A 19,961-nucleotide genomic window follows, 5' to 3' on the forward strand; every position below is an offset into this window, starting at 1 on the left:
CAGTAACAACAAGTGTCACAATGGAGGCGTTACTGGGCCCGCTTGAGCAAATCAATAAACAACGGGAGGACAGTGTTTGTTTGGGCTGGAGTGATAGCACAGTGGTAGGGCATTTGCCTTGTGCCCAGCCAGCCTGCTGAGCCAGATTCGATTCCTCTGCCCCTCTCAGAGAGCCCAGTAAGCTACCAAGTATCTCGCCCGCACGGCAAAGCCTGGCAAGCTCCCAGTGGTGTATTAGATATGCCAAACACAGTAACAGCAAGTCTCACATGGAGACATTACTGGGCCTGCTCAAGCAAATCGATGAACAACGGGGAGGACAGTGGACAATGACAGTATTCTGGATTTTCTGCAATTCTTATTTAACTGTGCCATACCTGAATGGTTATCTGATCTTCTGGTACATTAAAGTACTATTCGCTTTTAAATATTTGCAAGTTTAACACTTAGTAAAATAACTTCATTTACAAGTTGACTCCAAGCAACAAAATTTTCTCAGTAAAAATATTTCTGCCACATATTTTTATAAATATATAAGCAAATGTATTTTACCCTACAAATAACTGAATCAAGCTATTATAGTTTTATTTTCAAAATGTAATGGTGAAGATCAGCCATTATAAATAATACACTTATAATTCTACTTTATAAAATATTCATCTCTTTATTATAAAACAATTTAATTGTAATGTAAGAATGAGTATACTGAAAGTAAATTTATGATTTCTGTTGTAACTGGTTTTCAAATATGTATTTTACATATCAAAATGAATCATGCATATAATAAATGCAGTAAGGCATTATTTAGAATTAAAAACTTTGGTTAGAATCAAACCTAGAACTGATGGTGAACATTTGGATGTTTTCAACTTTCACTAATTTTCCAGAAGGTATAAATGTTATTTCTCACTGTTACAATTCCCAATAGTGTTTTGTACATCACAAAATACTAAATAAATGTTTCTTTAATAAACACTGTTTATTAAAAAGTTTATCTTTTTATCTCACTGAGTTATTTCCTTGCATGTGTCTTTTTCAAACATATGGACAAAATATATAAATGATTTTAACTCTACATGCCTATCAGATTGCTATGTAGGAACTTTATCAGTTTTTTATAATAAAAGTATGCTCAAACACTGTGTCATTCGTTTATATGGATTAGTTTGTGTGTACTATGTGTGAGGCTGTCCATTTAACCTTGTGAAAATCTTTTCATATAAACTAATAATAATAATAAACTAATGTCCTAATGTTTATTGACAGAAATCTTCACAAATTCACTTTGTACTTTTATCAGTTATTTTATTTTATTATTTTATCATTATTATTCTTGATAGTTCCAGCTAGCTTACCCCATAAATTAAGAGACTATAAATTTACAGTGTATACTTACTATTCCAAAACCAAAATAATTTCACTGGTATTTTCATAGACTTCATGAAGATTAATCACACGAGGGCATGATTTTGCCAATTCGAGTACAGCAATCTCATGTAGAATTTCTGCACGACAATCTTGTCCTCGTCTTCTCTTTTTCAGAAATTTTGCAGCATACTCTTGGCCAGTAGATTTTGATATACATTGTCTAACCACAGCAAATTTTCCTCTGGGAAAAAAAAGATAACAATGAATTTTAACTTTCCATAGAGAACAATATTAATTTAATACAAATAACTGTTTCTCCCCTAATGTATCATTTCTTTCCAACATTAATGTCATTAGGAATGTAACTTTGCTTTCTTAACTGAATCAAATCACAAATGAAACTACAACACTTATAGTATTATTAACATAAAAATGTTAATAGCAAATGTAATAGCAGAATTATAATTATATATTATGCTATATGTAAAATAATTTTTTTAGTATTAATATGATACATATCATATGATACAACGCATAACAGCCGTAGACACTACTATTCTGTTTTGCAGACACCAAAAGCTGTGTGCTACTTCCAAAGATCATACTCTGAATGGGACATCACAATAACTTTTTAATCAAAATCATTTTCTTCTTCTTCATCACTTTCTTCTTTCTTAATCATTATTTAAAATAAAAATTTTAAATAAATTTTTAAATAAATGCAAAAATGGGTACTTAATGTTTTTAAGTGCAATGACTTTGCCTTTCATCACCATTTTAAAAGTTTGAGGTTTTAGGGGCTGGAGCAATAGCACAGCGATTAGGGCATTTGCCTTGTACGCGGCTGACCCATGTTCGATTCCCAGCATCCCATATGGTCCCCTGAGCACCGACAGGGGGTGATTCCTGAGTGCAGAGCCAGGAGTAACTCCTGTGAATTGCCGGGTGTGACCCAAAAAGCAAAAAAATAAAATAAAAGTCTGAGATTTTAGTATCTCAATTTGTCAGCTATTTTTAATCACTATATCTTAGTATTGCTCTGGCAGTGAAATTGATAATAGATACCAAAGGCATATCCAGAGATATTTCCTGATCTACTAAGAAAACTAATGACTAGAAACAGCTATATAAAAATATTCAGGTTCAGTCATGTTCATCATTTCAGGAATAAGTATGAGTTTTCTGTTTTAATATATTACTACTCAACATCTTAACCAAAATTTTTAACACATTGGCAAATGTGTGTATTCTAAGTCTATAGTCATCCAAAATTCAGATTTCAAAAGACTGAAAAGCTATTCTTAGACTATTTTTAAAAACCAATAAAAACTATTGACTTGTCTATCCAGAAAAAGTGTATATTCCCTTAGTTTTACATACAATCCAAAGGGTTTTAATATTCTGAATCCAATCCATAAACTTCTAAGCCTGAAGCAAGTGGATCAAAAATTGAGATGACATTTGTTCTCTAGGCACTAAAAAATATAAATGAAGTATCCTCAGACAATAGCTTTTGTTCCACAACTATTCTTGTCTCTTTCTCTTACAATATTCATTTAATATGGACTATCTGGTGCTTATAAAGTTATTTTTTATACATTTGTAATTTTATAGTGGAGGTGGGACAAGGTAAATTGCTTTTATATTGCTCATGAACAAGATAACAATTATTCCCATTCTTTATTTTGCAGATTTTCTCCAGATTGAAGGCAATAAAAAACATTAAAAACAAAGCTGAAAAGAATAATATAGTTACGTAAGTTTAGAAAATGGCCAAAGTATAATTTTACTCCTCTACATTGATCAAAATATACATCAGTTTAGTAATCTGACTACCAAACCTAATTCTTTGAAAAGAGGTTTTCAATTATAACTTGAAGAATTTAATTTTTTTTGGGTTTGTGTTTTGGTGTTTGAGCAGCTTCACTCAGGGCTTACTCCTGGCTCTGGGCTCTGAGATCCCTCCTGGTGGTGCTCATGGCATCACATGCAGCACTGGGGATTCAGCTGGGGTCTGCTGTATGCAAAGCAAGCTCATTATCTGCTATAATATCTATCCAGTCCAGGGGACATTTTAATTAACTGTAGATTAGTTTCCCACCATAGCAAAAGGAATGCATTTTGAAGATCAGAGAAAAGTCAATCATTTTCTTTAGTTTGCACTCAAATAATAAGTTTAATCGATGTTATTTACTGTGTTTTTTGAGGGGGTGAGAGCTCCCAAGTAGTGTTTAGAGGGCTTGGTGGCCCCAAAATTCTTGGCTCACCAGGCTGGTAGTTCAATGCAAGCACTTGAAGATGTGAGGATGTTTGGGGCATGTGATGTCAGATACCACCCCAGCAGTATCTTCAGGGTTTCCAGGGCCATATCTGGCAGTGGTTGCCTCCAGAATTACACCTGGAAATGCTCAGGGAATCATGGTGCTAAGGACCAAACGTAGATCAGGTACATGCATTCTGACTACGAGACTATTTTCCAACCTGTTCTATAGATTTTATACTGGATAAACATGCAGATTAAGACTAAATGAGTCACAAAAAATATTAAAAATACTATAAACATTAAACTATAGAAGACGAATTCCTAATTTTCTCTTACCATTAATACAAAAATGTCCTCCCTTTATGATAGGTTTTACGTGTTGTGTCAGTCTTTTGGCCACACTTGTTATGTTTAGAGATTACTCCTTGCTGTGTGCTCAGAAGTCATTCCTCATAGAATTTGGAAGACCATATATAGTGCCAGATAGCAAATGGGTTTGCTGCATGCAAGTCAAGTGCCTTGCCATCTGTACCATCATTTTAATTCCAGTTTTAGTATTTTTAAAGTGTAATTCACTTTTTTCAATTTTTGTATGTAGAAGCAAAAAGTTATCAAGAGAGAGTTTTTTTTTTATTTCATGGAGATACTCACTTTGTACATTTAGAAAACATACCAGCGGACAAAATTACCTGCCAAAAATATTTGTGACAATTTTATTGTAGTTTTATGATTATATACCAGAATTTTATCAGGGGAAAAAAAGAGTAAATAAAATAAAAACTTTGATAAAAAGTGTTTTTATTGTCAAAAAGTTTTCATAAAGAGTATCCATTAATTCATGTGACCAAATGGTAATTATTCAATATAATTACCAAGTAAAAGTCCCACATGTGCTATGAACTATAAAATCTATGTTTTGCTAACTTACATAACTAAAATATTTGATGAATGAACCATATGTTATCCTATTTTGTAGCCCACAATCAAAACATCTACTTTTTTAGATATTGAGAGTCCACTAAAATTTTACATATTCACTAAATACTGTTAAGTAAGGTAAATATTTCTATTTCTTTGCTTTTTGCTTTTTGAGTCACACCAGCAATGCACAGGGGTTACTCCTGGCTTTGCACTCAGGAATTACCCCTGGCAGTGCTCGGTGGACCATATGGGATGCTGGGAATCGAACCTGGGTTGGCTGCATGCAAGGCAAATTCCCTACCACCTGTACTACTGCTCCAGCCCCAAGTAAGGTAAATATTTCTGGGGTTAGGGAGACACATCAGGGTCAGACATGCATGTTTATATGTGGAAAATCCCAAGTTCAATACTTAGCTCCCAGAAATGGTCCCTAAAGCACTGTCTGGGTCCCTCCTCCCCCCGCCACACACACACACACACACACACACACACACACACACACACACACATTTGCTCTATATTTAAAAAGCTATTTGTGGTTTAGAAGTATCAAATCTGATATGTTCAAATGTCAAGTTTGAACAAATATGCTCCTGTATCAAATTTAATAGAAACTTTAAAAAATGTAAAACCCTATAAACAGCAATATTTCATATCCTAAAAAGGCAAGGATGACTAGCTTTCCCAGCAGTGAAAAGATCTAGCAGTTACCCTTCTGCATTCTAGAAGACAATAAAATGTGAGAGGAGGGGGAGGGTAAGCCACAAAGGAAGCTGACGCTTATTTCTGTATCTGCCTCACCCATCTAACCACAAGAAGGCCTACGAAACCTTGCCTCCCTTGGGGAAGGGTGGAAGAAACTTAGCAAACGTGAAAAAACAGAAGCAACGTAAAGTTCTTTTGAGGAGAATAAAAAATGAGCTGCTGACTTTTACATATGTTTTTTCAGTTTGCTATAGAAAAATAAAACCTAAAGCATCTTAAAAATGCATTTCAAAAGATAACTTTGTCCTAACCACATGTTAGAATAACTTTATGTATACAAATATACATAAACATAGACAGACACATTCAATTACAAAATGTACAAGTCTCAGGTGAAACAAGACTAACTGCAATTTGCAAAAGTACTGTATGTTAAAATTATAAGAATTTAGAGCAAGTTTTTTAACAGATGAAAAATCATGATTTCCAAGTACCAAGGCTTATGAATTAGATCAATATTTACCATATGAGTCATTAGCATTATCAATTTAAAAATGCTAAGTCTCTTTCATGAAGATATTAGAAAACAGAATATTAGAAGGTGAATGTTCTAAACAGATTCTATCATGAATTTTGTCTCTAAAATATTTAAAAGTATGCTTGAATCTAGAGTATGGGTATTCTGACAACTTGGTGTAAAACAATTTAGAATTAGTAATATTACCTTCACTAAATTTTAAGTTCTCCAGAACTCTCAAAGAAAATATTTTATAGGTTTTAGACCTCTCATAATATCTCTTATTTTTCAAACTTAATAAAACAAAGACATGTCAATTTAACCATCAAAACAGTAACTTAAAAATCAAAAAAGAATGCCTTTTCTGTATGTACTATTTACTTACACATTACATTCACATGCATACATATGTATGTGATGCGTATTTAATTACCTTCTCATCATAAAGAAAGGCAATCCACTCAATTAGGCAGATCATAAATTTATATTCAAAGCAAAGACTTGAGTTCCAGTTTGGTTTTATTAATATATTACATAATACATATCTGACATGACCTTAGAAACGAAGATAACTTCTAATGGAATATTAGACTATCTCAATTAAGTTTTTGTATTCTAGATGGTAATACAATAACAATATTACAGCTATTGTAGATCCCCTGATCTTAATCCTGTTTGGTCCAGAAGAGTGTAATCAAGGACTGCCTAGAAATCAGATCATATGACGAACAGTTAAGGAAACTGGCACTGTTTAGTCATATTCAGTCGAAAAGGGATTTGCACACTGTAATCCCAGTACTGTCAGGCTTAGAGCAACAGCACAGCGGTGGAAGAGCTTGCCTTGCACGACCTGAGTTTGTTCCCTGTCATAACAAATGGTCCCCTGAGCCCTGCCAGAGTGATCCTTGAGCACAGAGTCAGGAGAAAGCCCTGAGCACCGCCAGGAGGGACCCGTGAACAGAGAGCCAGGAGTAAACCCTGAACACTTCCAGGTGTGGACAAAAATCTAAACCTTCCCACACCCACCCCACCCCACTACCAAAAAAAAAAACCAGAAGTGTCTTCTGGGTAAATATCAGCAAAGTAAAAGGCAGAACCTATGAGGTGCCCACAAAATGGAACTCATTCTAAGGCAGTCAGAGTTTCAGCACTGAAGCATTTAAAATAAGGCCAGGGCCTGTGAGGGAGTAGAAGAGGTAAGGCATTTGCTTTGCACGCAGGTGACCCAAGATCACATTCCTGGCACCAAAAATTGCTTCCCAAGAACCACCAGCAGTGATCCCTAAGCCCTGAGCAGGTGGCCTAAGCCTGTGACCAAAACACATATCCCACCCCCACACTCACCCCCAAATATAATCAAACCAAAGCTAAACAGTTTGTCTGTAAAATTATGATAAAACATTGCTGCACTGCATAAAAAACTGTCTGCAGAGAAGTTGGAGAAACAGTACAGCAGGTAAGGTGCTCGCCTCACATACAGACAACCAGAGTCTGCTCCCTGACACTGCATATATGGATCCCCCCTAGCAGAGTCAGGAAAAAGTCAAATTTTACAGAACACTGACTACTGGAGTCCTTGCAGTGTAGATTCTATGACTATTCAACATGACCAAGAGACATGAAAAACAAACTTAACGATTAATGAAAAAAAGTCTTAGAACTAAAGAATTTCTACAACGTTCTGGTAGGTTTTAATATATATTTTCATATACCACTAAAAGCCCATTATTTTTCACATCGACTATGCAGCAATTAAGAAATATGCTTCCACATTTAGTGCCTAATCAAAAGAAGTGGATGTTATTACCCTTATCTTGCAACACACAAGAGTAAAAGAAAACACAAAAGGCCAAGTACAGAACTATGTTTTCGTTTTGTTCAATTTTTTTACATTGAAATTTCCAAAGATAAAAATGAATTTTATTATTTTACTATATCTAGCAATACAATATGGACTTGGCAAACCATTTAACTATGTCAAAAATATTTATCTCCAGAACTAAAATCAAACTGTAGAAACTGCCATACTTTTCTTCTTGTTAACTATTTTTAAAACTCAAAAGGTGCTATCTATGTCTTAAATAGATTAATATATTTTTCAGTTTAATGTATATTAAAATGTTTTGGGTTTGGATTCTCAAAAAATTAGAAATTGAGCTCCCATTTGACACAGCAATACCACTCCTGGGAATACATCCCAGAGAGGCAAAAAATATATAGTCAAAGTGACATCTGCACTTGTTTGTTCATTGCAGCACTCTTTACAATAGCCAGAATCTGGAAAAAACCTGAGTGCCTGAGAAGAGAAAGAAAGAAAGAAAGAAACTTTGGTACATCTACACAATGGAGTAGTATGCAGCTGTTAGAAAATATGAAGTCATGAAATTTACATACAAGTGGTACTACATGGAAAGTATCATGTTAAGCGAAATGAGTCAGAAAGAGCGGGATAGACACAGAAAGATTGCATTCATCTGAGGAACATAAAGCAACAAAAAGGGAGACTAACACCCAAGAGTGGCTGAGATTAGTACCAGGAATTTTGCTCCATGGCTTGGAGGCCAGTCACACATGTTAGAGGAAAAGGGAGCTCAGACAGAGAAGGGAGCACCAAATAAAGGGTGTCTGGAGGATCCTCCCAGGATGGGAGAAGCATGCTGAAAGTAGACTATAGACCAAACATGATTGCCACTCAATGCCTCTTTTGCAAACCACAACACCCAAAAGGAGAGAGAACAAAAGGGAATTCCCTGCCATAAAGGGAGGGTGGGATAGGGGGGTAGGGGACTGGGAGGGATACTGGGACCCGTGGAGGTGGAAAATGAGCACTGGTGGAGAAATGGGTACTTGATCACTGTATAACTAAAACCCAAGCACAAAAATTTGTAAGTCTACAACTGTACCTCATTGTGTTTCACTAATAAAAAAAGTTTCAGGTTTGTAGGCTTTAAGGAATTTATACTTTGCTTAAGTCAAAACAAATTAACAAAGTATATGTTACAAGATTTTACTTACAGACCATGCATTATTTATCAAATAAGACTCAATTTTATCTGTTTAATTTAGGAAAGCAGAGCAGGAGGCTATCCATATTTTAAAACCCAGCAAAAGATCCCACTTTATATTTAATAAAAAACACATACCACTATATATTAAGCACTTTACAAATATTAATTAACTTAATTCCCACAAGTGTATGTTCATTCCCAATTTTCAAATGAGAAAATTACAGTGTTAAAAGACACAGAAATTGAACTGAGGTCATGAAGTTCATGAAGAGTGGAGTGTGGATGTAGATAGGCTGCCTGTTCCCATGCTCAGTCTCCAATAAGAACTATGACATCTAATGCTGAGGCGTGGGAGGACATTATCATACCAACACCAGTAACTCTCCAGAGGTTTGATGTCTGAGGCATTTAAGGTTAGACCCTGGATAATAAGAGTAGAGATAAAGACTTCTTTCTAATTGCTGTTAAATAATGATCAAATGAGTTTTACAGAAGTACAGAACACAAAATATAAAATTAAATAGCATGTATGTAATGTATACTATATATCATAATGTTCTCTTACCTTCCTAACTCCTTAGATGAAAGTGTATAAAAATTATTAAAGTTTTCCATTTTCAGTGGAGTTTGAGGAGTTGTTGTTAGTAAGCCTGAAATACTTCGACAATCATATCTTCTCCGCGACATGTTAGACGATTCCCAGAGACCTCTTCAGTGACTTATTTTTACCTATCATAAAAAAAAGAATACATGATATAACTGTAATGTAATTAAGAAAAACAGATGTTATCTCAGACAGGATATGCATTATACACCTGTCGTATTATACAACTCCAAATATAGCTATAAGAATGAACCAAAAAAAAACAGAAAAGGAAGAAGAATATTTAAGGAGGGGAACCCCAAAAAAAGCGCAAATAAAATTATAACATGTCTACAGAACTTGAACAAAATTACTGACTTTATTTAAGTTTAAAAAATAACTATAAAAATCCTGTATAACGTCCCACACCTAAATAGTTACAGCAAAATAGTAGTAGTCATATAACCTATGAATTCTTACTACTGATACAACTTTTTAAAACAAGGTAATCTAACCTCTCAAGGTAATGATTATTTTAAAGTTAAATTTCACAAGACCAAACAAATTTCATGGCGAATTCATCTTTTTTGAGTTGAATTATTGACATCTAAATGACAACAAAAACTAGAATTTGTTTCACAAACAGTCTATGTTTCAATACTAAATTCAGAATCTTTTCTTAGAGTTTCTTTCTTCTGGCAGGCCCCATCATAAGAGGCGGCCAATGTTTTAAGAACTCTATAATTTTGTCAGAGGACTAGAGAAAACCTTATCCTATAGTTCTAGTCTAGAGTTGAAGTTCATAATTATCTGCAACTATGTGATATTTGTATGCATATTTGTATTCGATTTTAACATCAAATTACTATTATAGAACATGAATATCAAGATACTGATTTTCAGCATGTGTGACTAATAAAAGATCCACCATTCCTCTAGCACTCTTAGGCTTTTATTCCTTTTTTGCAATGATTTTTTACCTTTTACTACCTACCTGAGGTGTACAGTTTCTTTATCCACCTAAGTTTATAATGCCAACTTTACTCAACCTATCTATTAAACGGTGATGAGAGTTCAGTATATTCAGTTTATAGTCTTTTCTCAGGTTTATTCTTAAATCGGTGTTTTTCCCCTCCTAATCCTCTTATCTTTGGAAAACAAAACCTTACCACAGTTTGGGAGTACATCTATAGCAATTTGAGGGTAACAGTAAAGCAAAGCATTTTAAAAAAAAGTTTAGATGAACATATACATCTAGATCTAAATTTTATTTATTACTCCACCAGTTAAAATACCTTAACTGAACTATTGAAATTCACTCCCGCAATAGTGGGCATGTGTCTCTTCCCTCAAAATTCTTGCTGAAGTCCTAACATCCCAGCACCTCAGAAAGAGAAATCAGAAAGCAACTGCATTGGGAGGGCCTTGAAAAAATAAATTGAAATTGAAATTAGGGAGATGAGGTGGGCACTAATCCAACAGAATTTGAACTTTTTAAAAAAAGATTTAGCAAAAAAAATACATAGGGAAGAGCATGTGAGGACATTGGAAGGAGAGATCAACTACAAGCCTGGTAAAGAGTCTGAAGAACTCACCTTGGCAACCCCTTTAACTCAGACTTTTCCTTTCCTGAGTTGTAAGAAAAAAAATTTCTGGTGTTTAAATTACTCCATCTGTATTAATTTGCTATAGTAATTTAGTAAACGTATATATTTAGTTTAAAAAAAACAAAATCACCTCAGAGATGGGAAAATCACAAAATAAAATCTTTCAAATGCATAGGAAGGAATGAATACAAAGACCATAATATTGATTTAAAATATTATTTATCATACTTTGCCATATTCTATTTAAAAAAAGAGATAGGAACAGTTGAAGCTAGTCCCCTTTGGTCCATTCCCAGTTAACATTCCCATAAGCACTGAGTGGGATGGCTTATTACGTTCTGCCAACTACTGCTTTAGACTTGTAATTCTAACTATTCTAGAATGATGAAGGTTAAAATGAAATTTTATTATGATTTACTTTGCATTTCCATAATTACCAGTGAGAAAACTTTCAATTCTTGTGCCTTTAAAGTATGTGACAACAGAATCTATCAGAGCTCTACATACTAGAAACAAAAATATTAATTAAATATAGTCCCAGGAGAATACATCACAATTGCTCAATAAATACTGTTGATATTCTACCCAACGAGACACTCCAGTCTGTCATCATTTAGCAGTACACTTAGTTGAACAAGCTGTGTCCACAAATCTAAGTTGGTTAAAATATAAATTTCCAGGCTAGAGAGTTAGGTACCTGCTGCACATAGGACCAGCACCCCACCAGCAATGATTCTTGAATACAAAGTCAGGAGTAAGCCCTCAGCACAGGCCAGTGTTGCCCAAAACAACAAAAACAAATAAGTAAAATTTTTAAAAAATTTACAAGTCTCCCCTTTTTTACTGTTTTGATAAGCTAGTTACACACTTTCTTAGTTTTGATAGCATTGCTTCATTCAACAGATACGCCTTTCTTAAATAATCAACAATGGGGGGAGGGTAGAAAGATAGTACAGCAGGTAGGGTGATTGCCTAATATCCTGCAGACCCCAGTTCTATCCCCAGCACCCCATGTGAGCACTGCCAGGAGTGATGTCTGCGCACAGAGACAGGAATAAGACAGGAATAATCAAGTGTGGCTCAAAGACAAATGAAAAAAAAAATCAACACAGATCTAACTTTCTATGCTCAATTTGGCTTTCTTTTCATGTAATCTTCTGACTTTTAGACACTTTGTAAATCAAAAATTAATACATGCAGTTACGAATACATTTATTCTATATGCATGCATACAGACAGAAAGCATGTGCCTGTATCACAGATATAAATTTAACTATATTCACAACACTGCTCATCAAGTAAGACTTTGGAGTTATGAGAACAAAAGTCCAATTCAACCAAACAGAATAAGCTATTGATTCTAAGATGTTCGCTTTCTCTGCTTCTAGAATCTAAAATGTTTATCTCATACTGTAATATACTACACAAAAGGATCCATTCACAAAAATGTCTAGTAAGACATATATATACACACCCATATATTATGAATAAGAATTTTCTTAAGTTTCAAAGGAGTCAATTTGGTCTTGCATGCAGTCAAAGTTCTATGTTCAATGACGAGTTACTTAGAATAGTGAAAAAATAAATTACCCGTTGAATAAATGAGTCACTAAATTTAATAATAAATAATTAAAATACCTAAATAGGTTATATATGTGAAACAAAATTTGTACTTTAAAAAATATTTAACACTAATAGAAGTGAAAAATGGAAACACAAAGCCTTATACCCAGCCTGATAATTTTGTGGGAAAAGTGAAATAATAGCAAATGGAAATAAAAACTGGAAAACTAGAGCAGGATGTTAATAACAATTACGGTTGATGGTGGGACACAAGAAAATTCACACTTCTCTGTTTACAAGTTATCTATGCTATGCAGATAGTATTTTATAATCAACAAAAACCAATAAATGTTTTAGGATAAAAGAAATGATTGTGAATATATATGACTAGACCTAAGTGCAGAAACTTGCCCATTTAAAACAGAAAAACGTATCTTTTTACATGGTAAGAGTTTCTTGGTCAAAAGTTCAAGAATTTTTATTGCTCAGGTTTTTTAAGGCCTCGAGCTTTTCTCTACGTTTATATAAAGCAGATGGTGCTCATTATCCAAATAATATGTCACTTCTTATGCAGAGACCATATAAGCATTTCAGGTGTATGCTAAGCAAGAATTACTACTTTGTTTAAAGCTGCACAGAAAAATAAAACATTTAGAAAATTCTGAATTAATCTACATTTATAATTTCATATAATGTTATAACAACTTATAAATTTAAGACGTTTCTTTATTATGTATCAACTTAGGAAAATTCACTCATTCTGGGAACCCTACATATATGTTAAATTCTGTAATGAATATTATTTGCTAGCTATTTTAGAAAAATGTCTATATTTTAAATTATTTAAATTAATAATGATAATATAAAAGGTAAAAGGTAAAGGCCCTCCCGTTGATCATCGATTTGCTGGAGCGGGCCTAGTAACGTCTCCATTGGAGACTTTGTTGTTACTGTGTCTGGCATATCGAATACTCTCGGTAGCTTGCCGGGCTCTCCGAGAGGGGCGGAGGAATCGAACTCGGGTCGGCCATGTTGGCCGCTTGTAAGGCGAACGCCCTACCCGCTGTGCTATCGCTCCAGCCCAATGATAATATAACAGAAGCTTATTAATCAAACTACTTAATATGATTCTTAAATACTAAATATTGGCTTATGTTTAATTTTTCACCATAAAAACTTTCTCCTTTCACTCATACATACTGTTGTTAAATCATCATAATGAATGAATATAGCACCAGAAGTTGTATGACTACAGAGTTGAAAGGTGTGTTGGGAAGTTAGCAATTTGAAAAATATATAACACAAAATCTTTTCTTTTGCACTGTGTTATACTTCACCTGGCACTGAATATGCTACAACAGCTACCATGTCTCAAAATCAAAAGCTGGCATATTTTTGAAGATTGAACTTTAAACTTACCTACTTGAGGTTTATATATTTGTATTACAAACAGCTACATAGTAGGCATATAGCATCCATAAAGTGCATTTCCTCCTATTAACAGCACTTAAACCAGTTGCCTCAGTTTAGAATTTTTGTCTTTCATTTCCTTTCCTTGACCATAGAGAGCATGACTACCTTTGTCTGCAGAACCTGCCCCAAGCATCGTGGATACATGAATATTATCAGTCAACTCTCTTGTCTTCTCCTTGGACAGACATTTCCTGTTTCCCATCAGATTCTCTTTACCTTCAACAAACATTCTCCAGACTTTATGTTGTATTTTACTACACTTCATTCACAGACCTGTAACCGTTTTTAAATTACCATATGTCTCAGCTCACTTGAGGTAATTTCAATATTAGTAGAAATATCTTAAAGAATTTTGTAGGCAAATTTGTGTATGTGTGTGTGGTCTGTGCTGATACACAATCATATGCGGGTATTAGAAGGTAAAATGCAACTAAGCTTTCAATAATGCATTATTACTGGGAACTATAATATCTCAAATCTATTTTCAAAGATTTTTTTCATTAACTCATGATAATTACAATAAGGATTCAAATGTAGGTCACTGAGGAGAAAAGCACAAGGAAATGGCAGGCTTAATCTTAAGGCACTGACTTAGGAGAAAGCAAATGCAATGAGCTAAAAAGTAAAACAAACTGTCCCATAGTCTCACAAAATAGTCTATTTAAAAAGTCTTGACCATATGGCACTTTCTTAAAAATCTCAGGGCTAGGATGAAGGAGACGTTACTGGGGCCTGCTCCAGGCAATCGACGACCATATTTATTTCAAGATTATCAAAGAAAAAGGTTCTATAAAAATAGAATATTCAGCTGGGGATGTAGCTCAGTGGTAAAGCATATGTGAGGCCCTGGGCTCATTCTGGCCCCAAGAACTGTAGCACTTTAGCACTGTCCTCCCTTGTTCATCAATTTGCTCGAGTGAGCCCAGTAATGTCTCCATTGTGAGACTTGTTGTTACTGTGTTTGGCATATCAAATACGTCACGGGTAGCTTGCCAGGCTTTGCCCTGCGGGTGAGGTACTCTCAGTGGCTTGCCGGGCTCTCTAGAGAGGTGGAGGAATCGAACCCAGCTAGACCGGGCTGGCCTTGGGCAAGGCAAACGCCCTACTGTGCTCCAGCCTACAGACATGCAAAATTAGTATAGGCCAAATGAAGATATCTAGAGAATTAAACTGTCTATTTTGATCCCTTCATTAACTCCCCCATACCAAAAAAACTGGAGTATGTAAGTGTGATACACAAAGGCCCTTAAAGCCAGGATTCATTTCCTGCCACACTCAGTGTCAAATTTTGGTTTCACATCTTCAGTACTTTTCATTCTGAAACACTCTATCTTTCTTTAAATGGCTTTCTTCTTATTGCCTGCTGTATCTCAACACAGAATGTCATCTCCCATTACTTTTGCTGAAGACTCCAGAGATTGGGTTAAGTTCCTTTTCCCTATGCTTCAATTATAATCTCTGCCATATTTCTTTATCTCAACATGGGACATGTCACACTATAATTATGTTTGGTATCTAAAGGGTAGCAACCATTTACTTTGGTGCTTAAATTCCCAGGAAGATGTCTGGCATCTGGTAAGAATTTAAAAAGATCTTTGATGAACAAAATTATATATAGCATGAAATAAAGCTATAAGAAATTTTATGTTCAGCTTGTGTCTTCATAGGTTTGACAGAAGTTTAGCAAATGTCTAGAAGCTTGGTAAACTTTTCTTTTTCTTATATAATACCAACAAAATTTATTTTGTATCTCCCTATTTTTCCTGATGAGGTCACCTGCTTTCATGTCAGTATAACTCATGCAATTCACCTAAGAACATGAATACTTTAATGTTTACTTCAGTCAGAAAATTCATACATTTGTTCCATTAAGGACTGATAAATCTAGATTTTCATAAAGTAAATATGAAAGGTAATGAAAAACACTTCTGTCTTGGAATAGTTACCACATTTTCCTAAAAAAAGAGAAACTGGAGTTTAAAGCAACCATCAAAACTAAGAATTTCCTGCTGGTATGGCAGAAGGATCCATTTTTAATTATTCAATTATTAGGAGTAAAAGTATTAGTGTATGAATTGAAATTATGGTGATTTTCAATTTCAAGAAAAAGACTATATTCCTTATTTGTATTTAACTAGTAGGGTATTAAATACAATTGAACAGAAAGTCTGGCTGGAAAATATGCCTTTGAAAATCACAACAGGAAGCCAGCTAACTGGCTTCACTCACAGTAGTATGTACTATCCAAAGGCCAAAGTTACAGGCAACAAACGCAAGTTGATTCTGTGCCAAACAGTGAAGGCTCATGTCATCTCTTTTTACCTTGAGATGAAGCCACAAATGTCAACAAGGATGGGAAGATATTGAAAAAAAAGTGGAAATATTATAGACAATAGGCAAATCATTCATCAGATTAGCTTGCGTTGTAAAATAAAGTGCTATCTATTTACAGCATCCCTGAAATACTTTTTGATAAACAATTATGCAAAATATCACTGAAGATTAAAGATAAAACTGCCAGTTCACTGCTAAAATTTAATGTTAAGTGCTTATAGTATAACTATGCCTTCTTTGGAGGAATTCGCCAAGGTCAAAGTGAAATGTATTTGGGGAAAAGGCCAGATAAATGAAATTAATAAATTAGTATATTGTACTTTGAAAATTGTAATGTTTACCAAAACATATTTTGATAAAAATATATCCTTGTAAATTTCTAAATACATTTCTAAGTTGAAAAATACTCAAAGACATATCCTTTGATAATAGTCTATCAAAGAATATGAAGTAGTTAAAATAATAGAATTTTGTCATATCATGAAAAACTAAGCAAATGAAACATCTGATATTTTCCCAAGTAGGAAGCATATAGTGTTTGACAGAACAAATTTTCAAAATATTAAAAAATGCTTTAAAAAACAAAGATCACTCAAATTCCTCTATAAGATACACTGTTCTTCTTACCTGCACATTTTATGCAGAGGAAATATCTACTATAATGTAATTCATGCAATTTTAAGGCAATTTGAGAACTAAGTGAAAGTGTCAGTAATTGATTTTGATTCCTGGGTTTTAATTTTGGACTCAAAGATTTAAACAAGGAAAGTTTAATAAGGAAATGCTCTCCTAATTACAGGCTTCAAAACAAAGCTTTTAAAACGTTTAAATGTTTCCCTAACACCCATAAAATATTGTGCAAGCTTTAAAATATTAAATTGATGAAAAACATGCTACGAAATGCCTGTATCTTCTTCGGATTTATTACTAATGTTCTAGAGCAGTGATCAACTTTGTCTGGTGGCCTTTAAATAATCCAAACTGGAATTCATGATTCAATGGGCCCAGAGACACTGCAAATTTTTTATCCACATGCCAAAAAACACCCCTTCGAATTACACAAACTTTATGTAGTAAATAAAACTTAAATACAGTACCTTCTTGATCACTTGAAATTTAGATCTTTAGGAAAATGACCTAAAATGTGTATACATCTCAAAAATAAAGCAGCCTCTAAGAAAAACTCTAATTACTGAATAAAATGTTAACCAAAAAGGGGGGGGGGGGAGGAAAGAACCAAATAGTTCTCAACTCAGAAGAGGATACGGAGTGAAGACGACGGGTCTTAAACTAGGACAATGCTTCTGGGGGGCAAGCGTTTTCAGAATTATATAATCTGATGTGTTTAATATTCATGAAACATTTTAGGAGCTGTGGTTGAAAACTACTCCTGGACAGTTCACTCTAAAACTCAAACATGATGTAATCTCGAGAAAGGGTTTTTACCAGCTTCTCCTTTAAGAAAACCTGCTCTGGGACTCCAAATGCCAGGCTACAGATGCTGCGGTGCCCGGGACCCTGCCTGCCGCTGTCTGCGCACGGAGGCGCAGACCAGAGGACTTAAAGGGGCTGCAACCACAGCAAACGTGACTGCAGGGCTCGGCGTATCACCAGTACCACAGATGTAAACATTACGTAGGAAAACAAACAATCAGTGAATGCAATACCCTGACGTAGCGTTATTGACATCTGATCAGGCTGTGGTTGGACTTCAAGGCATTTCCCCCACCCCACCCCCGTCATTGCAAAGTGCAAATCGATGGCCAAAGGGTTTCCTTAGGAACCGTCCCACCGGCCGGCCGAACGAAAAGTCAGTCGGCAGCTGCCGCCAAGTCTTTTCCAACTTTTCCCCTACTCGCCTTCGAAGGGAATTCAAACGATGCGCTGCTCCCTACGGTAAAACAAAGAGCCCGAGAGCAAACTGTCAACGGCTGTAAGCCGTCCTGCAACTGTACGGTCGGGTCCGAGCACCGGGTGGTGCAATAAAGACTCGGAGGGTCTGTTTACACGGCGCAAAAAAAAAAAAAAAAAAAATATCAGATCGCTGAAAACCCAACAGCTGCAACCCGTCCTCTCCATTCCCTGACCCGGAGACACAGCTCCCAGGCAGGCCGTCGCTGCCACTGCCTCGCAGGACAGGCACCAAAACTTCCCCCCGGACCGAGGGTGGCTGCAGCCAGCAGGACGCGTGCGCGAGCGCAGAGGCCACTCGGTCCCTCCCGTGCCCACACGGGCGGCTGTGAACTAGGGGGGAAGGGCCACGAGGACCAGCAGCGACGCGAAGTGAGCGGGTCCCGAGGAGTGAGCCGGACCCGAACGGAGCCCCCCTCCACCGCCACCCCCCACCAAAAGACCGCACCAGGAAAAAAAAAAAAAAAAGAAAGCGAAGCAAAGCAAAGAGTCCGGTTCGCGAGCCAGCAGCACCCTCAGACCCCCCCCCCCCACGCGCAACCTCGCACTCCGAGACGAGCACGGTGCCGGGAGCACCTACGGCACCCCTCCTTGCCTCCCCCTGCGCCGAACCTAGAGAACCGAGGAAACACGACTCTTTGGCCAGAACAGCGCCAGCAGGGCCGCCCATCTCCGCCAAGTGCGGGGTCCGAGAGGCCTTGGGATTCGCCTCCAGTTTCTGGATTCCTGCCACGCCTTCCACCTCCCCACCCCCTCCCCGTATATGGGGTCTCGGTTAATAAACTCAAGAGGGCTAATTGGAGGAGGGGAAGTCGAAGGGGCAATGCACACCCAGCCCAGCCAGCCAAGGCCGCGGCCACGCGACGCGGAAGATACTGACCGCTCGGCAGCAGCAGGTTCTCGGTGGGATGCCCCCGCCTTGGGGGGCTCCTGTCCCGCCCCACGCCGCGGGCAAGCCCGGACGCCTCCTCCAATGCTAAGCCGGTGAGGTGCGGGGGAGCTCCGAACGCCGCTGGACCCACTTTTCCTCTTCGTCCAGCGGCCGAGAGTTTTGACCTGTCCCCCGGTGAGGTGGTTCCCGGAGACGGCAGCCGGCACGGTGACCACAACTTACAGTTGAAGTTTGAAAACTGCTGGGCTGAGTTGGGGGGGCGGGGCAGTACTAATTGGTAGGTCCCACCCTCTCGGCGGAGAGGACCAATCCTAGCGTGCCGGAGAGACAGAGACGTTGTCACGTGAAGGGAGAGGCGGGACAAGGGCCCGAGGCGCGTGCTTGAGGGGCGGGGCCCCAGCGGTGAGAGGGTGTGGCCGGCGCTGGGTGCGCCCGAGGCTGAGCCGAGTAGCTCAGCAGGTGGAGTGTCGGCGTAATTGCTGCCAGGGAGAGGGGGAGGCAGGCTCAGCCCCCCGCGGCAGGCCCGACTGTGGCTTGAATTGAGGCGGCCCTTCCCAGCCTTCACAGTTGGGGGCCTCTAGGTGTGAAAATCTGGAATTGGAAAGAAAGTCTCAGATGTGGGAAACTCAGTCCCGAAGACCAGCTGCCGGACATTGTTTTTGTGTATTCCCTATGACTTCTACCTAGCTGCAAACGGTAAAAAACAAAAATGCACTTTGCTACAATTTGACAATTCACCCTAGCTCCGGAATTTGCTAAACCTGGATCTCACCATTGACCTCCGCTTCGCGAATTTAGTCCTTACCGAGGCCTGGC

The 19,961-nt window shown here is 37.0% G+C and overlaps 1 protein-coding gene across 1 annotated transcript in view; it reads right to left on the minus strand.

Annotated features, from left to right (window-relative positions):
- Positions 1 to 19,368, minus strand: part of STK17B (serine/threonine kinase 17b) — a 37,425-nt gene extending 18,057 nt beyond the window's left edge. The window contains exons 1-3 of the mRNA XM_056111905.1: positions 19,134 to 19,368; positions 9,348 to 9,511; positions 1,397 to 1,609 (exon numbers count right to left, since the gene is read on the minus strand). Coding sequence (XP_055967880.1) covers positions 1,397 to 1,609; positions 9,348 to 9,469 — 335 coding nt within the window. The 5' untranslated portion in view covers positions 9,470 to 9,511; positions 19,134 to 19,368. The remainder of the gene's footprint in view (positions 1 to 1,396; positions 1,610 to 9,347; positions 9,512 to 19,133) is intronic.
- Positions 19,369 to 19,961: the final 593 nt, after the last annotated feature.

The sequence above is a fragment of the Sorex fumeus genome, unplaced genomic scaffold (genome assembly GCF_029834395.1).
Source record: "Sorex fumeus unplaced genomic scaffold, SorFum_2.1 ptg000014l, whole genome shotgun sequence".
NCBI lineage: Eukaryota > Metazoa > Chordata > Mammalia > Eulipotyphla > Soricidae > Sorex > Sorex fumeus.